The 22,849-nt window shown below is 41.1% G+C and overlaps 1 protein-coding gene across 1 annotated transcript; it reads right to left on the reverse strand.

The window, feature by feature from the left end:
• Positions 1 to 133: 133 nt before the first annotated feature.
• Positions 134 to 21,665, reverse strand: slc44a4 (solute carrier family 44 member 4). Its single transcript, XM_038972431.1, has 22 exons — positions 21,611 to 21,665; positions 12,992 to 13,040; positions 12,691 to 12,764; positions 9,770 to 9,848; positions 9,386 to 9,485; positions 8,789 to 8,920; positions 8,522 to 8,582; positions 8,303 to 8,423; positions 7,201 to 7,284; positions 6,730 to 6,842; positions 6,477 to 6,599; positions 6,238 to 6,337; positions 6,000 to 6,092; positions 5,743 to 5,845; positions 5,278 to 5,540; positions 3,812 to 3,906; positions 3,160 to 3,263; positions 2,952 to 3,025; positions 2,712 to 2,782; positions 2,460 to 2,554; positions 789 to 873; positions 134 to 636 (listed from the first exon to the last, which is right to left on the reverse strand). Exons 1-22 carry the CDS (start codon positions 21,663 to 21,665, stop codon positions 518 to 520), a joined length of 2,193 nt encoding a protein of 730 aa, XP_038828359.1. The 3' UTR covers positions 134 to 517.
• Positions 21,666 to 22,849: the final 1,184 nt, after the last annotated feature.

Below are 22,849 nucleotides of genomic sequence, written 5' to 3' on the forward strand. Positions count from 1 at the left end.
AAAATAAAATCATAAAAACTGTTAAGTGTTACTTTAACAAAAAAAAACAAAAAAACAGACCTTGACGTGAAATCATACACAGAGTACTGAGGATCATAAAAAAGTATTTAAAACTGTTGTTGTGATGATCTGTCTCAAAAGTTTTTGTTCTATCTGATAAATAATTTGTTGACTTGAGAAAATAGTCTCTTTTCTGAAAACAAATAAGCACTGCAAGAGAATAATCATTTGGTTTTGGTCAGAGACTAATAAACAGCTCTAGCTTTGGTCAATTCAAATTGTTATGAGATTTTCTTACGTTCCAGCTATTTCTCCGTTCACACGTGTGGTCACCACATGTAATCTCAAATTGAAAGTGCAAAAAAAGTGATCAAATTTGTGTAAACGGAAGGCGTGATAAGGCTGAAACATAACTAAAAAAACGAAATTAGATTTCTAGGATGTGATGTTTTTGGGTATTTCTAGGTTGTTGAAAGTGACTGTGCTATACAGTGATTAATATCAAGGCAATATTTCATCAATCCTTTCCTTTGCCCTTTTTAGGTCCCTTGTTCTTTTTATTGAGGATTTTCATCAGGTTCTTGGACATGTAGTATGGCTTCTGCATCGTTCCGTCATGTCGCTCCAAGTCCTCCACTGTGAGAAAGGGAGCAAGAAGGAAGCGAGAAAATCAAGACAGGTATGTTGAAAGATGTTTTTGTGCAATGAAGCAAGAAATTTAGCAATGTAATGCGTGACTGCTCAGGATATGATACAGTGATGTGTGTTGCTGGAGGTGCTCTACTCACAGAAGCAGAGGAAAAGTGTGTCCACACACATGTTGTACACACTGAAGAATCCATGAGCAATGAGGTACGCTCCCACCACAACCACCTGTTACCACAAAGACATACACACCACTGTCAATTACTTTCTCTAACACACATTTAATTGATCGTTAACTGCTTCTTTCACTTCCACTATGGAATACCTGTAAATACAGTGCATTCGGAAAGTATTCAGACCCCTTCACTTTAAAAAAAAAAATACATTTCATTACAGCCTTATTCTAAAAAAAAATATCTACACACAATAACCCTTAATGACAAAGCAAAAAAAATGTTTAGAAATGTTTGTACATTTATAAAAAATAAATAAAAAAAACTGGGCCACTCAACGACATTCAGAGACTTGTCCCGAAGCCGCTCCTGCGTTGTCTTGGCTGTGTTCTTAGGGTCGTTGTCCTGTTGGAAGGTGAACCTTCACCCCAGTCTGAGGTCCTGAACCCTTTGGAGCAGGTTTTCATCAAGGATCTCTCTGTTCTTTGCTCCGTTCATCTTTCCCTTGATCCTGACTAGTCTCACAGTCCCTGCTGCTGAAAAACATTCCCAAAGCATGATGCTGCTACCACGCTTCACCATAAGGATGGTATTGGCCAGGTGATGAGCGGAGCCTGGTTTCCTCAAGATGTGACACTTGGCATAGGGGGCCAAATAGTTCAAACTTGGTTTCATAATTTATTTTATCTTTATGTAACTAGGCAAGTCAGTTAAGAACAAATTCTGATTTACAATGACGGCCTACTAAAAGGCAAAAGGCCTCCTGCGGGGACGGGGATGGGATTAAAACATAAAAATTAATTAAATAAAAATATTGGACAAAACACACATCCCAGAGAATCTTGTTTCTCATGGTCTGAGAGTCCTTTAGGTGCCTTTTGGTAAACTCCAAGCGGGATGTCATGTGCCTTTTACTGAGGAGTGTCTTGCGTCTGGCCACTACCATAAAGGCCTGATTGGTGGAGTGCTGCAGAGATGGTTGTCCTTCTGGAAAGTTCTCCATCTACACAGAGGAACTCGAGCTCTGTCAGAGTGACCATCGGGTTTTTGGTCATCTCACTGACCATGGCCCTTCTCCCCCAATTGCTGAGTTGGGCTGGGCAGCCAGCTCTAGGAAGAGTCTTGGTGGTTCCAAACTTCTTCTATTTAAGAATGGAGGAGGCCATTGTGTTCTTGGGAACCTTCAATGCTGCATACATTTGTTGGTACCCTTCTCCAGATCTGTGCCTCGACACAATCCTGTCTCGGAGCTCTACGGACAATTCCTTCGACCTCATGGCTTGGTTTTTGCTCTGAAATGCACTGCCAACTGTGGGACGTTATATAACCAGGTGTGTGCCTTTCCAAATCATGTCCAATCAATTGATTTTACCACAGGTGGACTGTAATCAAGTTGTAGAAAGACCTCAAGGATGCTCAATGGAAACAGGATGCACCTGAGCTTAATTTTGAGTCTCATAGCAAAGGGTCTGAATACTTATGTAAATAAGGCATTTCAGTTTTTGATTTTTTGTAAATTTGCAAAAATAAATAAAAAACCTGTTTTCGCTTTGTCATTATGTGGTATTATGTGTAGATTGATGAGGAACTATTTTAATTGAAAAAAATGTGAAGGGATCTGAATACTTTTCTGTCACTTACAATAATGGGCATCCAGTAGTAGTTGAGCATTTCAGTACGGAAATTGCTGCCTGGTAGTCTTATTCTGCCAGAGAAGAAAAAGAAAGCCAGGACACCTGAGAAGAGAAGAGGAAGGTTGGTTAAAGATTCGATTAATTTAGACAGGTTTTCTAATCACACTTCTGGCCTGTAAAATGCACAAAAGGAGCTCCTATTCAGAAATATGACTAATGATAAACAGCATAATAATTATGTTGGTGTTTGTCATCTTACCTACTCCTCCCACCACTAGCAGCTTCCCAAAGAAGAGCAGCAGGTCCGTCACTTTATCTAACACCACCACCCTGAGGAGAGAGGCACAGTCAGCACGTCAGGGAAACACATCCCCAGCATTCAGCTATGGTTTCACAGCAGTCAATCAAATCCATGCAAATGTTCTTATGTAAGAGGGGGGGGGGGGAAAACAAGTCTACACATTCCTACAGGCATACCAACCAATACTAGAACACACACCTGACAATGTTCCTCATTAGAAGCATGAATGCGTTTTTCGCGGAGACACAGAAGTTTTTTCCATATACGGCAATCTTTGGGGAAAAGAGGACTGTGTATTAGATACATAGCCTACCAGAAATACTCTACACTGGGGGAACTGAGGGAGAGATTGACAGACACGTAGTTGTAGTTAACAGGTACATGTGAGGATGTAGTAGAGACTGACCATGATGTAGGCGTTTCTATTGAGGAACTTGATGAACTTCTCCAGACACCAGAAGCAACACTTCAGACAGCACATAAGGAACCGAGCACAGGGGTTTTGAGCCGCTAGAGAGACAGAGAGAAATAGTAATGCCGTCTTTTTGTAGGCACGAACTCCACCATTGTTTTTTCAAAAAGGCTATGGGAAAAATGAATGGTGTTTTTGTAAGGTTTTTGGATAAAAGGCCAAAAAATTTAAAAAAGTATGTGGTCAACACAGGTGTAGGATCTCACATACGTTTTATGTCATGAAAAACAACAAAGGCTTCATAATTCAAAAGGTAATGTTGACTGCTATTATCTCATAGAACAAAAAGTATAAGATCTCCTAAGCCTATGTTAACCTCAGACCTTTTTTCAGCATTTATTCAAAAACCCTCTTCTTTCCCCATACGGATGGCTGAACGAACCAGAGGTAACTAATTTCCGGGTTTTACGACTACAAGCTGGGGAGCTCCATTACCCTTACATTACAACATGCATTATGTGAGAGCTTGGCATAATTGACTAGTTCCATATTAGGCCAATTTCGATTTCCGTAGGTGCGCAGATATCGACTCTAAGAGGCTAATCGGATAACAATAACAGGTTTCCAAGGGAAAATCCAGCCTTACCTCTGGTCTTGTGGTCCAGGTACTCCAGGATGATTCGAACTACCTGGATGAGGGTGAGGATCAAAGCACCAAACGCCAGGGAGCCAACATGGTATCTAAGAGAAGCAACATCAGCTGTGTTCGAATACCCATTCTAACATACTGTATAGTTAATGAGTATATACTATTAGTTCATTTTAGTATACTGTAAACGAACGGTATCGTTTCAGTTGCGCGTACTAGAGCTTCGCCTGTCTACCGGAAGTTGATGCTGTTGCTATGCAGCATCTTGCTAGCTTGTTAGCATAACAAATGACTAGCTAAACATTTAAAAATTTCGGGTGTGTTCTTAAATTCAATCTGGAGTGCTAGAGTGCGCTCATAAATCCAGAGCGTTGTCAGATTGTCTGTCCATAAATTCAGAGCGTTTTGCTCAGAGCGCAAACTGGACGCTCTGGCCGAGGAGTAGGTCAGTCAAGCACCCAAGCGAACTGGCTAACGTTGGCTAGCTACTTCCAGACACAAATGAGAGAACACCTCACTCTGACCATTTTAATCACCCTAGCAGAGCTGGTTAGGCAGTTTTCATGTTATCCAGAGAGTTGGTGACTAACTGTGCTGCTGGCAACAATTAAATTAGCTACGCTTTTTTTGCCAACGTCTACTGACACCCGCTATAGTCAACGGGTGTTGAGCGTTCATATATTCACCAGTTATTCTGAGCGAGAGTGCTCCGAAATCAGAGTAGATAGCCAGAATTAACAATGTCCATTGAAACGCACTTAACTAAGAATGATGTGAATAATCAAGTCAATAAACGTGGGGTAGTTAATATACTTCCTGGCAAGTTCAATGTCTTAGTAGGCAACTAACCTTAGGTAACTAGCTTACATACCGGTACATACTGCTGTAATGCTATGCGGTTCGTAAGGAGAGAGTAGTTAACAAGTTGTCGGCCAACATAACGTGTAACGTAACTTATTTGAAAAGTCATTACTTTATTACATTGCTCAACATTTGTCTTAATTAGTTAAAGCAATGAATTTGTATCCGCTTTCGACTGACTTCGGCTGCATCTTTTCTGCCATTTTCTTCAACTCTGAAAAGTTATGAAGCCACGCCTATTCTCTGAAGAATTGCACTATGGACCCTAACAGCATGGAAATAGTGTCCACTGAATGTGTACTTCGTATTTTGGCAAATTTAGTACGACATTCTGGGAACTTTTGGCATACTAACTATATCCATACTATAACCAATAAGCATACTATATACTCAATTCACGTAACAAATAGTACGGTTAATTTGAGTATTTGAACACAGCTATAGACATATGGGGAGAAAGGGAGTTAGTTGAATGGATAGATAACAAAATACTAATTGGATTCTGGCTCAAATTATAACTGTACAAGTATATGGTCTGTGGACACTCAGGCAAGGAAAGGCACCACCACAGCCCGACTGCTGAAACGTGTCTACACCCTTACCGTAGCGTGCGGATGAAGGCCTGGGACAAGGGGAAGGTGGGGATGTCTGAGGGCTTGCTGAAGGCCCAGTAGTAGGAGGCGAAGGCCCCAGCCAGGGTGCACTGGCCCAGGGCGATGACAAAGTTGATGCACCACAGGAAGGCCACCACGTTGTAGATCTGCAGGTTAAACAGGTTCCTCTGCAGCAGGCCCTCGTTGTTGTACTTGATGAAGATGCAGCGCGCCGACGGACACCACGAGTAGTCTGTAGAGTTGTAGAATGTCTGAGGGAAAGACAGGAGGGGGGAGAGATGAAAGAGGAAGGGATGAAATATGAATGGAGACACGGAAAGGGGTCAAACAGATATTCTTTTTTTTTTACGTAGATGGCTGAAGCAAGTACACACATTTTGTGTGTGTTTCTGATATCTGAGTTGGGCTTATGCATCTATCTCTATGGGGTCAAAGTTCGTCAGGGACACTTACCTGTGGGTCACAGGTCACATTGCCGCCGATTTGGCCACAGTTACCCTGAGTAGAGTTGAGAGTCACCACTTTGTACACTGGAATGCCTGAAGTGGCCAGATACCTAAACATCTTCTGTTAAGTGGGTTAACGATACCGTGGAGTTTGTAGACAGTGCTCAGTGGAACACAGATACAAAACAGACCTTATGATTATTTGTCATAAAATTATAATAGGCAGTGTAAAATACTCAAATATTTACACGACAGAGAGGATACAGAGCAGTGATACCCCAGTAGGCCACACACACCACCAGGAGAACAAAGGTGACGAGAGGGTAGAACAGTGTAGACATCATGTGACTGACAGCCCTGTAAAACATTATAGTACGTGTGCTGAAAAGTTAGGTTGTATCACAATATTGGTGGAATATTTGTCACAATACATGGGTATGTGTGTGTGTGTGTAAGTATGGGCCAGTATGTGTAATCCTGGCTCATATCTAACTTGACTCACTTGCTGGACTCCTGGATGAGAGCGATGGCGATGAGGATTCTGGTCCGTAGAAAGATCAAGGTCAGGAGAAGAATACCCTCTACCACAGATAGGATTATCACTGAGTGAGAAAGAATAAGAGAGAGAAAGCAGATAGGTCAACACAACGGTACAAAGTTGTCATCAGAAAGGCATGTCTGTCAGTCTGTAAACAGAGAAAAACAGAGACATAAAAAGAGCATGTGTAATATCAGACTCACAGAAGGCCAGCCAGGTCTCCTTGACCTGAAGGTAGACCTTGAAGTCGGTGGTGAAGCCTATGTCAGTGATGGAGACGGTCGACTTTCTGTAGTTGTCGTATTCCCACCAGCAGTGATATATACCTACAGACAGACAGACAGAGAGCAAGAGAGAGAAATAAGATGCTTTAACCACCCTGAAAAGTCAATGTTCTTAAACTGTGACCTACATATAAACATGTTAGTAGACATATTATTATCATCAATGACTTACCATAGGCACCTACTGCCAAAACTCCAAATATAAGGACCCAGACCATAACAGGGGCGATGAACCGCAACAGGAGGAGGAACAGAAAACTGACAACCATGGCTATGACTAGAGCACTGAGGGAGGAGAGGAGAAAGGTACACAGCAGAGTAAGACAGGATTGGAAGAGCGGAGAGGGTCAAGTTAAAAGGAGGTAGAGGAGAATAAGAAAGAAAAATAAGATACATTTCAAGTCATATGTATCGTTCCGGTCCTAATAAGCATGCCATCTCTAATAAAATGTTAGATTCTTAGTCGAGCATATCTTATATTTAATGAGTTAAATTTGTGTAAACTGAAAGATCAGCTGAGAAGATGAACAACAACGCAACATGTTCTGGTTTATCCTGTTCTAATACAACAATACAGGACAATGGAAATTGTGAATTGACAAGTAACTGGCAGTAGTTGAAAATGAGCCCGAGAGAGACTCACGCGATGATCCACTGCCATGATGACGCAAAGTCCTCAAAGATTCTCACTCCGATCTCCTTGGCATTGAAGCCGTTTACTATGTCACTACAACACAAACCGGGAAAAGACCTGTTAACGCTAGTAATTACTGACAATGTCTCTGACACAAAACAGCATGATGCAGAGTACTACACGATAAATAAAGATAAAAGCACAGAAGATTTAGAAGTAGAGGAGATGAGAGGAACAAAGAAAGAGAAATATAAAGAGGTTTCTTCGTAATAGTACATTCATGCGTTGGGCCAGTAACCGAAAGGTTGCTAGATCAAATCCCCGAGCTGACAAGGTAAAATTCTGTCGTTCTGCCACTGTTCCTAGGCCGTCATTGTAAATAAGAACTTGTTCTTAACTGACTTGCCTAGTTAAATAAAGGTAAAATAAAAATACATTGGTGGTATTTATAGAGCTCAATACAAAGAGATGGTAACATTAAAAGCTTTCTTTGACTGCTGGTATTCAGTACCAGTAAGTGTATTGTTTACTACAGCACATTGAGGGGTAATTTGGGAGGTTGTACAACTAGAGCCGACTGACAGATCCTTGGGTTGTTTCTGTATCAAATACTAACAAGTGCCCACTATTACACATGCTCATACGTTTTATGTGTCAAAGGATGAACATAATTCTAATAGCCTACTTATCTTAAGTCTTATTCTTAGTTAATGACATTCTAAAATGACCACTCAGGTCTGGACATCATGGTCAGACTCAGTGTTAATATTATCCTCAGAATCAACCCAAGGCTTTGTGGATCGACTCTGTACTAAAAGCTAATACTAAAAGTAATGTTCTAGCCATGTGCAAGGGTACTACTGGAGCTAAATGACAGGGCAGATGACTACGAGGGTATGGCAAAGGGCTACCACTATCATAAAGCAAGACACTAACACAAACATGCTAACACAGATCTAAGTCTACACAAAGGAACTAGTCTACTATATTGATGTGAGATCAATTTAACTCACTCAATCAAGGACCAATCACTGGCAGTGAGAAAGAAAGATTATGGGTTATTAATGGGTATTTACAGTGTGTGTGTGTCTGTGTGTGTAACACCCCCTACCCTGTGGCGTTCCTGATGCCATTGACTGTATCATTGATGCTTGATGGCAAGCCTGGCGTATTGGCAAAGTCTTTAGGAATATTTTTCAGAGCGGTAACATCAGGTATGCATCTTCCCAGCACTAGACAGAGGAAAACATTAGAAATGTTTACATTTAATGACTTAAAAGCATCTAGATCTGTAATTTATGAAATGAAATATGAAAAAAGGCACACTCACCAGAGATTGTAGGAGTGTAGAAGAACGGGCACAGCTCTTGATCCACAATTTCTTTAACTTTCTGAGAGGCAAAGGGGGAAAAAAGGATAAACTACTATCTTCAGCTACATAGAGTAAAAAAAAAAAAAAAACTGGGAAACCCCTCCTGTTAAATCTATTTCCAAAAGATAGTCCAAGGCTTTGAGGAGTCAGTGACAACAATGATCAATGAAAGCCTATCTAAAGAAGTGAATTTACAAACCTCCGTAAGAATAGGATGGGACTTACCAGTTTAGTTGATGCTAGGTCAAAGGATGGCACGCAGAGTGATTGGTTGAAATAGTCTTGTGGCGTGGCGTTCGGTAAGTAGGCCAAAGGATTCAGAGCCCAGAATACATCTGGGCACTTTTCCACACACACCTGCAGAGTGAGGAAAGAAGAGGTCTTCACTTTGTGACATAAACGTGTTGCCTGTCTCAGATATGGAGAAACACATTACATTTTAATTTTTTAAAATGTTATATTGGTATGTAACTTATGAAAGTTTTATTGTCAATTTAGTTTTGTATTTAAATGCCACATTAAACATGTACATGACACTGCTGCAAAATTTCCCCATGAGGACAATAAAGTCAGTAAGTCACTTTGGGATGTAGAGACAATGAAAGAAAGACCTCACACAAATGAAAATGAAATAGAAGACAACTTGTATGATTCCCAGCGGCTTGATGAAGACATTAGATATACATACAAATTGGACCCAGGTATTAATAAGAGTATAAACACACACAATGGGAAATTGGAGATGTGCACAGAGTTCCTTATTACTCCTGACATCAGCCTTTAAAGAAACTAAGATATTATAAAGGTGTGATGTTACTGTACTTGTGTGGTGGGGCACTGTAACCCATTAAGGACGGCGGCCATGACGTTGATTGATGTGGCACATTTCAGTATGTCAAAGTAGAACACGCTGGGTTGAGCTCTGCGAAAGCAAAAGTTACCAAGCTATGCATTCTGAACGAAATATATAACATGACAGTTCAGTACGTAGTGAGGCATGCCAAGCTTGAATTATTATGTAATGATGAAATGTGACTCAGATGCAACAGATAAAAGCAGAAAATGTGGCCAATCATGGCAAAAATGCATGATTAGTAAATTCACATTACATAGCATCAAGTGTTCTGAACTTCTGAATAAAATAATACTTGATGGTTCATAAAGGACTTCTAGTTCAAGCACATCAAACACCAGAGAGGTCCTTACACATTGAGCCCGATGCCACAGAACATTCCAGTAGAGTTCCGTGGGTAGAGGACGTGCCGGGGATCACCATAAAGCCAGGCTGGTGGAAATATAAAAACACATCAATATCTAATAGAGACGTGGGGACACCAATATACACTGCTCAAAAAAATAAAGGGAACACTTAAACAACACAATGTAACTCCAAGTCAATCACACTTCTGTGAAATCAAACTGTCCACTTAGGAAGCAACACTGATTGACAATAAATTTCACATGCTGTTGTGCAAATGGAATAGACAAAAAGGTGGAAATTATAGGCAATTAGCAAGACACCCCCAATAAAGGAGTGATTCTGCAGGTGGTGACCACAGACCACTTCTCAGTTCCTATGCTTCCTGGCTGATGTTTTGGTCACTTTTGAATGCTGGCGGTGCTCTCACTCTAGGGGTAGCATGAGACGGAGTCTACAACCCACACAAGTGGCTCAGGTAGTGCAGCTCATCCAGGATGGCACATCAATGCGAGCTGTGGCAAGAAGGTTTGCTGTGTCTGTCAGCGTAGTGTCCAGAGCATGGAGGCATGGAGGCGCGTAATTTTATATACTAAACCACCACCCTTTTCAATAAATGGCCTACTGTACAGTTGTGGCCAAAAGTTTTGAGAATGACACAAATATTAATTTTCACAAAGTTTGCTGCTTCAGTGTCTTTATATATTTTTGTCAGATGTTACTATGGAATACTGAAGTATAATCACAAGCATTTCATATGTGTCAAAGGCTTTTATTAACAATTACATGAAGTTGATGCAAAGAGTCAATATTTGCAGTGTTGACCCTTCTTTTTCAAGACCTCTGCAATGCGCCCTGGCATGCTGTCAATTAACTTCTGGGCCACATCCTGACTGATGGCAGCCCATTCTTGCATAATCAATTCTTGGAGTTTGTCAGAATTTGTGTGTTTTTTTGTCCACCCGCCTCTTGAGGATTGACCACAAGTTCTCAATGGGATTAAGGTCTGGGGAGTTTCCTGACCATGGACCCAAAATATCAATGTCTTGTTTCCCGAGCCACTTCGTTATCACTTTTGCCTTATGGCAAGGTGCTCCATCATGCTGGAAAAGGCATTGTTCGTCACCAAACTGTTCCTGGATGGTTGGGAGAAGTTGCTCTGTGTGTTGTTGTTCTGTGTGATGTGTTGGTACCATTCTTTATTCATGGCTGTGTTCTTAGGCAAAATTGTGAGTGAGCCCACTCCCTTGGCTGAGAAGCAACCCCACCCATGAATGGTCTCAGGATGCTTTACTGTTGGCATGACACAGGACTGATGGTAGCGCTCACCTTGTCTTCTTCGGACAAGCTTTTCTCCGGATGCCCCAAACAATCGGAAAGGGGATTCATCAGAGAAAATGACTTTATCCCAGTCCTCAGCAGTCCAATCCCTGTACCTTTTGCAGAATATCAGTCTGTCCCTGATGTTTTTCCTGGAGAGAAGTGGCTTCTTTGCTGCCCTTCTTGACACCAGGCCATCCTCCAAAAGTCTTCGCCTCACTGTGCGTGCAGATGCACTCACACCTGCCTGCTGCCATTCCTGAGTAAGCTCTGTACTGGTGGTGCCCCGATCCCGCAGCTGAATCAACTTTAGGAGACGGTCCTGGCGCTTGCTGGACTTTCTTGGGCGCCCTGAAGTCTTCTTCACAACAATTGAACCGCTCTCCTTGAAGTTCTTGATGATCCGATAAATGGTTGATTTAGGTGCAATCTTACTGGCAGCAATATCCTTGCCCGTGAAGCCCTTTTTGTGTAAAGCAATGATGATGGCATGTGTTTCCTTGCAGGTAACCATGGTTGACAGAGGAAGAACAATGATTCCAAGCACCACCCTCCTTTTGAAGCTTCCAGTCTGTTATTCGAACTCAAATCAGCATGACAGAGTGATCTCCAGCCTTGTCCTCGTCAACACTCACACCTGTGTTAACGAGAGAATCACTGACATGATGTCAGCTGGTCCTTTTGTGGCAGGGATGAAATGCAGTGGAAATGTTTTTTGGGGATTCAGGTAATTTGCATGGCAAAGAGGTACTTTGCAATTAATCTGATCACTCTTCATAACATTCTGGAGTATATGCAAAATTGCCATCATACAAACTGAGGCAGCAGACTGAAAATTCATAATTGTGTCATTCTCAAAACTTTTGGCCACGACTGTATATCCGGTCAATGCACAATATCCTATCACATTAATCACATACTAAGCTATTGATATTGGCCATATATTCATATGACCTCCTTTCTTATCAGGCAGCTCTATTGACTCTAGATAAGGCAGAGTGAGTGGCTGCTGGAATGTGTTTGATGACAGGTCATGGATGTCATGGGTGAGGGTGAGCTTCTGCTTTGGAACTGCTCTTCGGAACCACTGTGGGTGGGAGTCAGAGATGAGGGAGGCCTTTCGACCGAAAGGCAGGAAAAGTAGGAGAATATCAAGGCCATAGAGATACCTTATAATACTAGAGAAGGGTGAGGGTTGAGACCTTGAAGAGGGGAAAAGTCAGGAAATCATAGTATCAATGACAAACTTATGTTTTCAGTGCACTCTCAATAATGGAGTTCTGTTCTCACTTGTGAGTGGTATTTTGACAAGCTGTTGGAATTGAGGAAGGGACCAAGATGATTATGTCACTGTGGTTTTGTTTAGCCAGACTGTGCATTCCGCCTGCTAATACTACATTTACATAGGGTGTTATGGCGAGGACACCAGAGTTTCAAAAGGGACGTAAGAGTCAAAGAGGTTGACAGCCAGAGAGAGATAACGTCAGGAATCAGATTTCATCTAATGGTGCGAGAGAGAGAAAATAATTATCATAGGGAATAAGTAAGTTTGTGTGAGTGAGAGAAAAGGTCTGAGAGAGGTGGGAGGTGCGTAGAAGGCCCATCTTACCCAAAATTCCCACTGCCATGTAGCCAAGGATCACGACCATGAAGAGAACACAGCAGATGACATCAGTGCAGCCTCTGAGGGAGAACGGGGAGACAATAACACACAAAGTGATTTTGAGCATTGCTGTGTTATACATGCCTCCGGGCAGAATTGTTTTACAGAAAGTATGCCTAGCAAGGCACTTTAGACATACAATGGACAATTTGCATACAGAGATATAGTGATAGTTAGGGCTAGGCTTGTAGGCTTTGTAGAGAGCAAGAGACAAAATAAGTGAGAGATACTTAGCGGAAGAGGCTACCTTTTCCGAATGGGTCCATTGAAGGTGGGGTCATACTGAGCAGGTTCCCCTGAAAAGAAAACACAGAGAGATAATGGGTCAATAACAGAATTTAACTATTTTCTGAAGGTCTATTCTTCAAAATAAATGTCAAGCTATTTATGCACATACTGTGACCGCACATTAACACACAAAAAAAACTTTATCAAAATGCTGATAGTAGTCAGATTAGATAGAATACATGGGGAAAACATCTCTCAGTAAAGGCATTTTGCATTGATATTCAAAATAGCTTTACTGTGTGTGAGATTCTATGGAGAGAATTGCGTGCCTGTGAGTTTGAGGGTTTATTGAGGGGGGGTTGTTGCTAAGCAACAAGAGTAGCCTTTGTTAGTATGCACCTCATTGAGTTAATGAGTGACAGTCTTCAGCTTGAGAAGGAGGAAATAGAGCAAAAAGAATAAGACCTTGACACTCCTTTATAGGTTGTACAATCTGTACAGTACATTGGAGAGCTGTGGTGGTGATGACTGGGTTATGATGACGGTTACGGGAATTACATTGCTTAGTGTCACTTCCTAGAACATTTCTTAAGAGTTGTCCATTGGAGAAAAATAGAGCACTATTAAGATATACAGTACCAGTCTAAAGTTTGCACACACCTACTCATTCGAGGGTTTCATCAAAACTATGAAATAACACATATGGAATCACGTAGTAACTAAAAAAAGACTCAAACAAATCAAAATATATTTTATATTTGAGATTCTTCAAGTTAACCACCCTTTGCCTTGACAGCTTGGCATTCTCTCAACCAGCTTAATCTGGAATGCTTTTCCAACAGTCTTGAAGGAGTTCCCACATATGCTGAGCACTTGTTGGCTGCTTTTCCTTCACTCTGTGGTCCAACTCATTCCAAACCATCTCAATTGGGTTGATGTCGGGTGATTGTGGCGGCCAGGTCATCTGATGCAGCATTTCATCACTCTCCTTCTTGGTCAAATAGCCCTTACACAGCATGGAGGTGCGTTGGGTCATTGTCCTGTTGAAAAATAAATGATAGTCCCACTAAGCCCAAACCAGATAGGATGGCGTATCGTGGCAGAATGCTGTGGTAGCCATGCTGGATAAGTGTGACTTGAATCTAAATAAGTCACAGACTGTCACCAGCAAAGCCCCCCCACACCACCTCCTCCATGCTTCATGGTGGGAACCACACATGCGGAGATCCTCCGTTTACCTACTCTGTGTCTCACAAAGATACAGCGGTTGGAACCAAACATCTCAAATTTGGACTCAGACCAAAAGGTCAGATTTCCACCGGTCTAATGTCCATTGCTCGTGTTCCTTGGCCCAAGCAAGTCTCTTCTTATTATTGGTGTCCTTTAGTAGTGGTTTCTTTTCAGCAATTCGACCATGAAGGCCTGATTCACACAGTCTCCTCTGAACAGTTGATATGTGTCTGTTTTTTTATTTAACGAGCAAGTCAGTGAAGAACAAATTCTTATTTACAATGACGGCCTACCACAGCCAAACTCTCCCCTAACCCGGACGATGCTGGGCCAATTGTGCTCTGCCCTATGGGACTCCCGATCACGGCCGGTTGTGATACAGCCCGGTATCGAACCAGGGTCTGTAGTGACGCCTTTAGCGCTGAGACGCAGTGCCTTAGACCACTGCGCCACTCAGCTGTTACTTGAACTCTGAAGCAATTATTTGGGCTGCAATTTGAGGCTGGCAACTCTAATGAACTTATCCTCTGCAGCAGAGGTAACTCTGGGTCTTCCTATCCTGTGGCGGTCCTCATGAGAGCCAGTTTCATCTTAGCGCTTGATGGTTTTTGCAACTGCACTTGAAGAAACGTTCAAAGTTCTTGACATTTTCCAGATTGACTGAAGTAATGGACTGTCATTTCTCTTTGTTTATTTGAACTGTTATTGCCATCAAATGCATTAAGAAGAAAATAAATTCCACAAATTACTTTTAAGGCACACCTGTTAATTAAAATGCATTCCAAGTGACTACCTTATGAAGCTGGTTGAGAGAATGCCAAGTGTGTGCAAAGCTGTCATCAAGGCCAAGGGTGGCTACTTTGAAGAATCTCAAATATATTTTGATTTGTTAAACACTCTTTTGGTTACTACATGATTCCATGTGTGTTATTTCATAGTTTTGATGTCTTCACTATTATTCTACAATGTAGAAAATAGTAAAAAATAAAGAAAAACCCTGGAATGAGTAGGTGTGTCCAAACTTGACTGGTACTGTATGTCTCATTATCCCTCCCTTTTTATCTCTACATTGAATAAGTCAATGTATTTATGACAAATTTGATGACTTATGCAACCTTAAAAGGTAGCCTAAAACGAAAGAGAAGGGGCAGTATGTGATGGGGGAGATTTTAATTGAATTTGAATTCAAAGATGGAGGAAGCAGGCTCAAAGCAGAGCAGTGCATTTTTAAAGGGATGCTCAGATCCCCCAAAAATATTCCATCAGACATTTTCCACTGAAATCCTGCATTTCATAGTCACTCACAACTAGGGCCGGGACGACACCAGCATCACGTTACTCGTTAGTATCAAGGCAAGGAACCAAAACACAAAGCAGATTTAACTTCTTCAGGAAAACAGCCCTAATGTTGGAAACTAAGATCATTATGTTGTCATTCAGAGTCACATTTATTTTTTCCAACCTATAGCATACAACAGCTTTTTAATTAACCCCAGAGTTTGGTCTGCTTCGTGTTTTCATTTTTTCCATGGAAAATAATATTGCAATACTGGTACCGTCACAGCCCTACTCACTCCCATTCACCTTATCACAGTAAGCAATTACCTTTGTTTGGTCTGTATCCTGTTTGGCAAGCCACACATTTCTAAGAGATGCTATTGGTTTCATGGACACTTCCTCATCTCCTCACAATAAACCAAATCGAAATCCCAGAATAAAATGGCTTCATAAAATGACAAATGAAAGAGACAGCACCTTGAACATTGCACCTGTCCGAGGAATATGCAGTTGAGCATGAGGTTTACTTTGTTCATTTCAATTAGGCTGCTATGGGGTAGAATAACAGGCCAGATCTCGCTGGCCATTATACACCAATTACTGATTGGAAGCACGCAAAACACTCATGTCTACAATGAAGTCAGCAACTATGACTTTGAGTTAGTGAATTTACATATACAATGTAGGACTGTTCATTAGGTTCATGGCCTACAATGTCTCACTCAGAGGTATAATTTAAGAAGCTCTAAATATCCAATAAATGAATCTTGCTGAATTGACTTTTAGTATATTCTCTATTATCTGACAAGGCCGTTACATCCTATATACCTACTTATCTTGTTTTATGAGAGCTCAATGTTTTAGTAATGGAATAATATTTTAAGAATACAGAGAGTAGTAAAAGGTCAATAGGAAATTAACGATCAATGGAAATCGTTGATTTTCAGTTCAACATCTGTTTAGAATCTGTGTAGGAATTTCAGTCTGGGTCTCATAGCTACATGTGTCAAGTTCTCATTGGTCCAAATTGTCAATACACTGAGCCTGAAACAGGATACTTGCTATTTGCCCAATTTTACTGCAAGGAATTATAATTGGTCAACCACAGGCTAGGGTTGGGGGTTATAAATTACATTATCACTTTGTTCTGTGGAGAGAAACACTGAGGACAGGGAAGGATGAACATCGACCATCTACTTCCCAGCATGATTGTTCTCTTTGAATGAACCTATTTGCTTTGGGTTCTGTGTTAATGAAGAATAACAACTGCTAACAGTAACAGCTTCCTGAAGATCGCCTACTACATGTGGAAAGGAAATTAGTGAAAATGTAAGTTTTGTAGTGAATACACAATAAATGTATAGGATGTTGACAATCATACTGTTTGTTTTGCAGCTACTAATTACAAGGCCTACTGTATGAACGATTTAGAATGAGGCACGCTGTTGTCTTCCAACTGACAGAATACACATAACCTTAGTGAAAGTCCGGGAGAAGGAATGTGGATATCCGAACAAAGAAACCTGTTCCTCTGCCTCATTGCCGGCTGTAAACTAATATCAGATTACAGCAGAATACAGAGCTGTCTTTTTGGTGCAAATCACTACCTGGAAACTGACTGACAGTGACCCTTTCCTGATGTAGTATTTATTTTTCCTGGTTTTTAACCACCATCTGCTTCACTAGAATATGGCATAAAACATTTAGGATTCTACAAAACCTCAGATGTCAGGACATTTTTACTTCAGTACTTTGGCCCAAACAATGAATCTCTCTCTGTATGTGAGTTCAAGTAATTTGGCTTGACCTTGGATAGAGTGGTGACGTAAAAGGATCAACAACTTTGTCCAATTAGGAGGTATACACGTGGAGGTATTACTGTTTGGGTTGTGATGTGGTGTTGTGATAACTTTTTAGGAGCGTATGTTAATCACTGTGCACACAGTGAGGTAGGCTCTATGACTGTATATATGAATGGACAAAGCCATCGATCACGTGACACCATTAATTCATATGTGAAGACACAACAGTGCATTGAAGCCAAATTAAGCCTGTTAAAATGGTGTCTCTTGGAGACATAACATGCAGTTTGAGCTACTCCAGGAAGTGGCATTGCAGGCTAACTCAGTGCTGCCCCTTGTCATTTAGTAACTCAAGTTGAAGGCCGACCGGGGTACTGCAGGCTGCCATTGGCAACTACAGTGCATTCGGAAAGTATTCAGACCCCTTCCCTTTTCCCACATTTTGTTACATTACAGCCTTATTCTAAAATGGATTAAATAAAACATTTTCCTCATCAATCTACACACAATACCCCATAATGACAAAGTGAAAACAGGTTTTTAGAAATGTTTGCAAATTTACAAAACCTAAAATAAATTACCTAATTTACATAAGAGTTCAGACCCTTTGCTATGAGACTCAAAATTGAGCTCAGGTTCATCCTGTTTCCATTGATCATCCTTGAGATGTTTCTACAACTTGATAGGTTTCCACTTGTGGTAAATTCAATTGATTGGACATGATTTGGAAAGGCACACACCGGTCTACAGTTGACAGTGCATGTCAGAGCAAAAACCAAGTGATGAGGTCAGAGGAATTGTACGTAGAGCTCTGAGACAGTATTGTGTCGAGGCACAGATCTGGAGAAGGGTACCAACAAATGTCTGCAGCATTGATGTTCCCCAAGAACACAGTGGCCTCCATCATTCTTAAGTGGAAGAAGTTTGGAACCACCAAGACTCTTCCTAGAGCTGGCCGCCCAGCCAAACTCAGCAATCATGGGAGAAGTGCCTTGGTCAGGGAAGTGACTAAGAACCCGATGGTCACTGACAGAGCTCCAGAGTTCCTCTGTGGAGATGGTTGTCCTTCTGGAAGGTTCTCCCATTTCAGCAGCATCCAGACAGATGCCACTCCTCAGTAAAAAGCACGACAGCCTGCTTGCAGTTTGCCAAAAGCAACCTAAAGGACTCTCAAACCATGAGAAACAAGATTCTCTGGTCTGATGAAACCAAGATTGAACTCTTTGGCCTGAATGCCAAGTGTCACGTCTGGTGGAAACCAGGCACTGCTCATCACCTGGCCAATACCATCCCTACGGTGAAGCATGGTGGTGGCAGCATCATGCTGTGGGGATGTTTTTCAGCGGCAGGGACTGGGAGACTAGTAAGGATTGAGGGAAAGATAAACAGAGCAAAGTACAGAGATATCCTTGATGAAAACCTGCTCCAGAGCGCTCAGGACCTCAGACTGGGGCGAAGGTTCACCTTCCAACAGGACAACGACACTAAGCACACTTCCAAGACAACGCACGAGTGGCTTCGGGACAAGTCTCTGAATGTCCTTGAGTGGCCCAGCCAGAGCCTAGTCTTGAACCATATCGAACATCTCTGGAGACCTAAAAATAGCTGTGCAGTGACGCTCCCCATCCAACCTGACAGAACTTGAGAGGATCTGCAGAGAAGAATGGAAGAAACTCCCCAAATACAGGTGTGCCAAGCTTGTAATGTCATACCCAAGAAGACAAGGCTGTAATTGCTGCCAAAAGTACTTCAAAGTACTGAGTAAAGGGTCTGAATACTTATCTAAATGTCATATTTCCATAACAAAAATTGCAAAAACTTCTAAAAACCTGTTTTGCTTTATCATTAAGGGTATTGTGTGTAGATTGGTGAGGGGGAAAAACAATTTAAATACATTTTAGAATAAGGCTGTATCGTAACAAAATGTGGAAAAAGTCCAGGGGTATGAATACTTTCCGAATGCACTCAACAAAAATATAAACGCAACAATTTTGATGATTTTACTGAGTTACAGTTCATATAAGGAAATCAGTCAATTGAAATAAATTCATTAGGTCCTAATCAATGGATTTCACATGACTGTGCAGGGGTGCAGCCTTGGGTGGGCCAGGCCCAGACAATCAGAATGAGTTTTTCCCCACAAAAGAGCTTTATTACAGACAGAAATAGGTTCAAGGACATACATCTGGTGTATTAGAAGCAATTATCGGTACCATGATTTTCCACAAAAATGTGTTTTATTTACACAAAGATTGACGACGAAGATTGCCATTTTTACATTCACTATAATGGGGGGGTCCTGTTTTCCACTAACAATACCTGCAGTACAACTTTTGTTGCTTCAATGAGTAGGGCCAGCCGTTCTCCCCTGGATAGGCTGCATAGTGTGTGTGTGTGTGTGTGTCTCCTATACCGAATCTGCCTATGAGGAAACATGCATTGGGTTGTCAAGGCCAGCGTCAGTCAACTAATTAAGTGATAAACTTTTGACACACCCCACCCTCTTCTTACACAGAAAGGGAGCGCTTAAGGAAAGGATTTAGCTACTAGTTAGCCCAGTATTTAATTCACCCATTCCCTCGCTCAGCTGACTATTTTGTGGAGCTTGCTAACACAACCTCATGGTGCCTCTAGAGAACAGAGAGAGCGCAGCTGACCTGTTCTAACAGCATCTGAAATTAAAAGCCAGGCCAGGACCAGCACCAATTAATAGTGACAGAATTTGTATCAATATTAGAAGAAGCAGCTGAGGTGAAAGATTTGTCTGGTGTCTGTCTAGTTTAATCATTGGCTTTCAAACGTGGTTTTCCAATGTTCTGTAGTGCTTGCCTAGCTCACCTCACAAATAAATGGCCAATGATTAGCAGGCCATCATTGTAGACTTTTCAGTATTAACCACACCACAATTATTTCTAAATAGTAAAATTGACATCAGAACACAAAACACTGCTGACGTCAAGGGCTTTTGACCAGGATGAAAAAACACGTAACGTTTGACCTCTCAATCAAATGAAACTTTAACCAAAAAAATCTAACATAATTAAAGAAGCAGACGGTGAAATATCTCTGTCAATGGCAATACATGTTTGATTCCTCATAAGACTTAAAAAGGAACAAAGTCGCCTTGTCTAAGTGGTAGGGAGAAACCCTGTGAACCCACTTCCTTCTTAGGAAACAGGATGGACACCTTTACTTGTCCAAGAGGCAGCTGAATTTACATGGAATGGCTATTTGAATAGCAGTGCCAGAATGTCAATAGACTATAAATCTCATGCAAACAACTGGGTTTAAGGACCAAATAGCACCCTATTCCCGATATTGTGCACTACTTTTGAGAGCCCTATGGGCCCTGTTCAAAATTAGTGGACTATATGGGGAATATGGTGCAATTTTGGACACAAACCTTGAGTAAAATGGACATGTAATAGGTCACACTAAGGCAGTAAGCCTTTATACACAATACATAGGCACACCCAGAGATGGACTTAAGCAAAACAAAATACCACCACCACAACACACAGCAGACTGAAAGAGAATGAATGCCTCACAACAAAGTTTGTTTTTCATACAATAAATATCAAACTTCCTCCTCTATATTTCACCATCTAATCCAAAAACCTACATAAAAGCATTGACATGCCATTAAACAGGGATGGGCAACAGATGGTGGAGAACTCAGAGTCTCAACTTATTGTTGAGAGTTAGAATAGTATAATACATGAATTGCAATCTCGAAATGTGGTTGTGCATCAGCAGTTTTTTTCTTGTTATGTCAGTCACGGATAGTCAGTCAATTAGCCCGTTTCAGCTAAAAACATGTAGATTGTTAAACTGTAATGCTTACTGAATATTGATTTTATATCACTGATTGCATTTATATATTCATATATTTACAGTTTGAAAGATGCAATAACCAAATAAATTATTGACGTAGTATTTTTGTAAAATACATCAATAATATCTTTGCTTCATGAAAACAATTAAATGTCAACTTTGCCTATAACTACATATGTATCTAAATCTTGAATACTAAGCAATTGACAATGTCACAAATTGTTATTAGGCTATTCAAATATGCAGTCATCGGCTATAGGCTCAAATGTGACACCTCCAGTGAAGAAGTAACGTTAAAGTTAGGCCCAATCGCTTTCACCACTCATAAGGAACTGTCTGTTTTCATCACTGAAAAACGCAAATAGGCTAGACTACAGACAAGTAACTAAAAATAAAAATGTTTTATTTTAGACAGAAAATGTGACACTACTCTGTGAGGTTAGACAAATACTAGCCAGCCAGGTAACTTAACCTGCGATGTGAAATTAACTCACCATATTCCGACGAATCTACGGGATCCAAACTCTCTTCCTTCAGTTTTTTACCCATTACCTATGCTTTTCCACCACCTCTACTAGTTTATATTCGTCTAAAACGTTCCAATGGCCAGGTAAATCAAGTCGAAGTTAAATAATCAAAAAGTCTAAAACAACGTTTCAAAAGGTGTTAGTACACCTGTGTGCACAATAAAAAACAAACTTCCTTAGAAGAAATCTTTCTCCCTCGCGCTACAGTAACTAGGGTTGTGACATCACGAACGCACCTGTGGGATGCGCACTTCCATGCGCGCACGGGCGGGCAGCGCCCCTTGGCCTCCCTTTACTAAATCTCCCCTGCTGTTTGATAGGCGGGTCTACATGTGGTAAACGAAATAAATTATTTTTCTGATTATTTGGCTGTATGCCTACGTAATACCTTTTACTTAAAATGCCCAAACAAACATATCTGATGACATTTCAGTTGAAAATGATCAAATTGTGTATGATAAATGTTTGAGGCATACATAACCAAATACAAACATTTTACACTGAACAAAAATATAAACGCAACATACAATTTCAAAGATTTCACAGAGTTACAGTTGTTCCGTTCCCCAGTAAGAAAACCACATAATATCTGGAAGGATTTCCTCCACCCCCAAAAAAGGATAGACTAAGAGCCAACTAATGCTTGATTTGTAAACGTGATCGGAGTGGATGGTGTGGATGGTGTTACCCAATAACGGTCCCTCTGGGAGCAACTTGAACTCCGCATCGCCGTCCGCCTCTCAAATCTTGTAGCTAACAATGTGGAGGGCTCCGCATTGACATGATTGGTTGATGGTAGGTGAGGGCGGGAGGTCCTGTATAAACACAAACTCACCTCCTTCACAAAAGCGCTGCTCCGCTAAGCGCAAGAAGTATGAATGCCCTGTCACTGGGTTCATGACAAGACGCGCATAACATACCGAAAATTGGCATAGGTGTCATTTTTGTTTAATATTCCGGGGTTATCATGTACAGTCTTACGCATATATTGTTCTGGGGCTTTATAAGGCGTCTGCAAAGCCCAATACCCCAGGACATTCGTGTTTCATAGACAACAACCCGGAGGGCAATAAAATAGGGGGGGCCTTACTCTTTGAAATGCTTACTCTTTGAAATGTTCATTCCCCCCCACCCCGTTCCAAACAGGACACTAGACATCAAACATCATGACAACTTCAAAGACACTATAAAAAACTATTTTCACAC

The sequence above is a fragment of the Salvelinus namaycush genome, chromosome 32, assembly GCF_016432855.1.
Source record: "Salvelinus namaycush isolate Seneca chromosome 32, SaNama_1.0, whole genome shotgun sequence".
Classification (NCBI taxonomy): Eukaryota; Metazoa; Chordata; class Actinopteri; order Salmoniformes; family Salmonidae; genus Salvelinus; species Salvelinus namaycush.

Excerpts from the sequence above, each read along its gene's own strand:
- slc44a4 (XM_038972431.1), bottom strand. The coding sequence starts at position 21,665 with ATGGGTAAAAAACTGAAGGAAGAGAGTTTGGATCCCGTAGATTCGTCG. Across the intron at positions 8,921-9,385 it reads TACAGTGCCCCACCACACAA|GTGTGTGTGGAAAAGTGCCC; the intron begins GTACAGTAACAT and ends CTCACTCTGCAG. Across the intron at positions 5,541-5,742 it reads ATGTGACCTGTGACCCACAG|ACATTCTACAACTCTACAGA; the intron begins GTAAGTGTCCCT and ends TCTTTCCCTCAG.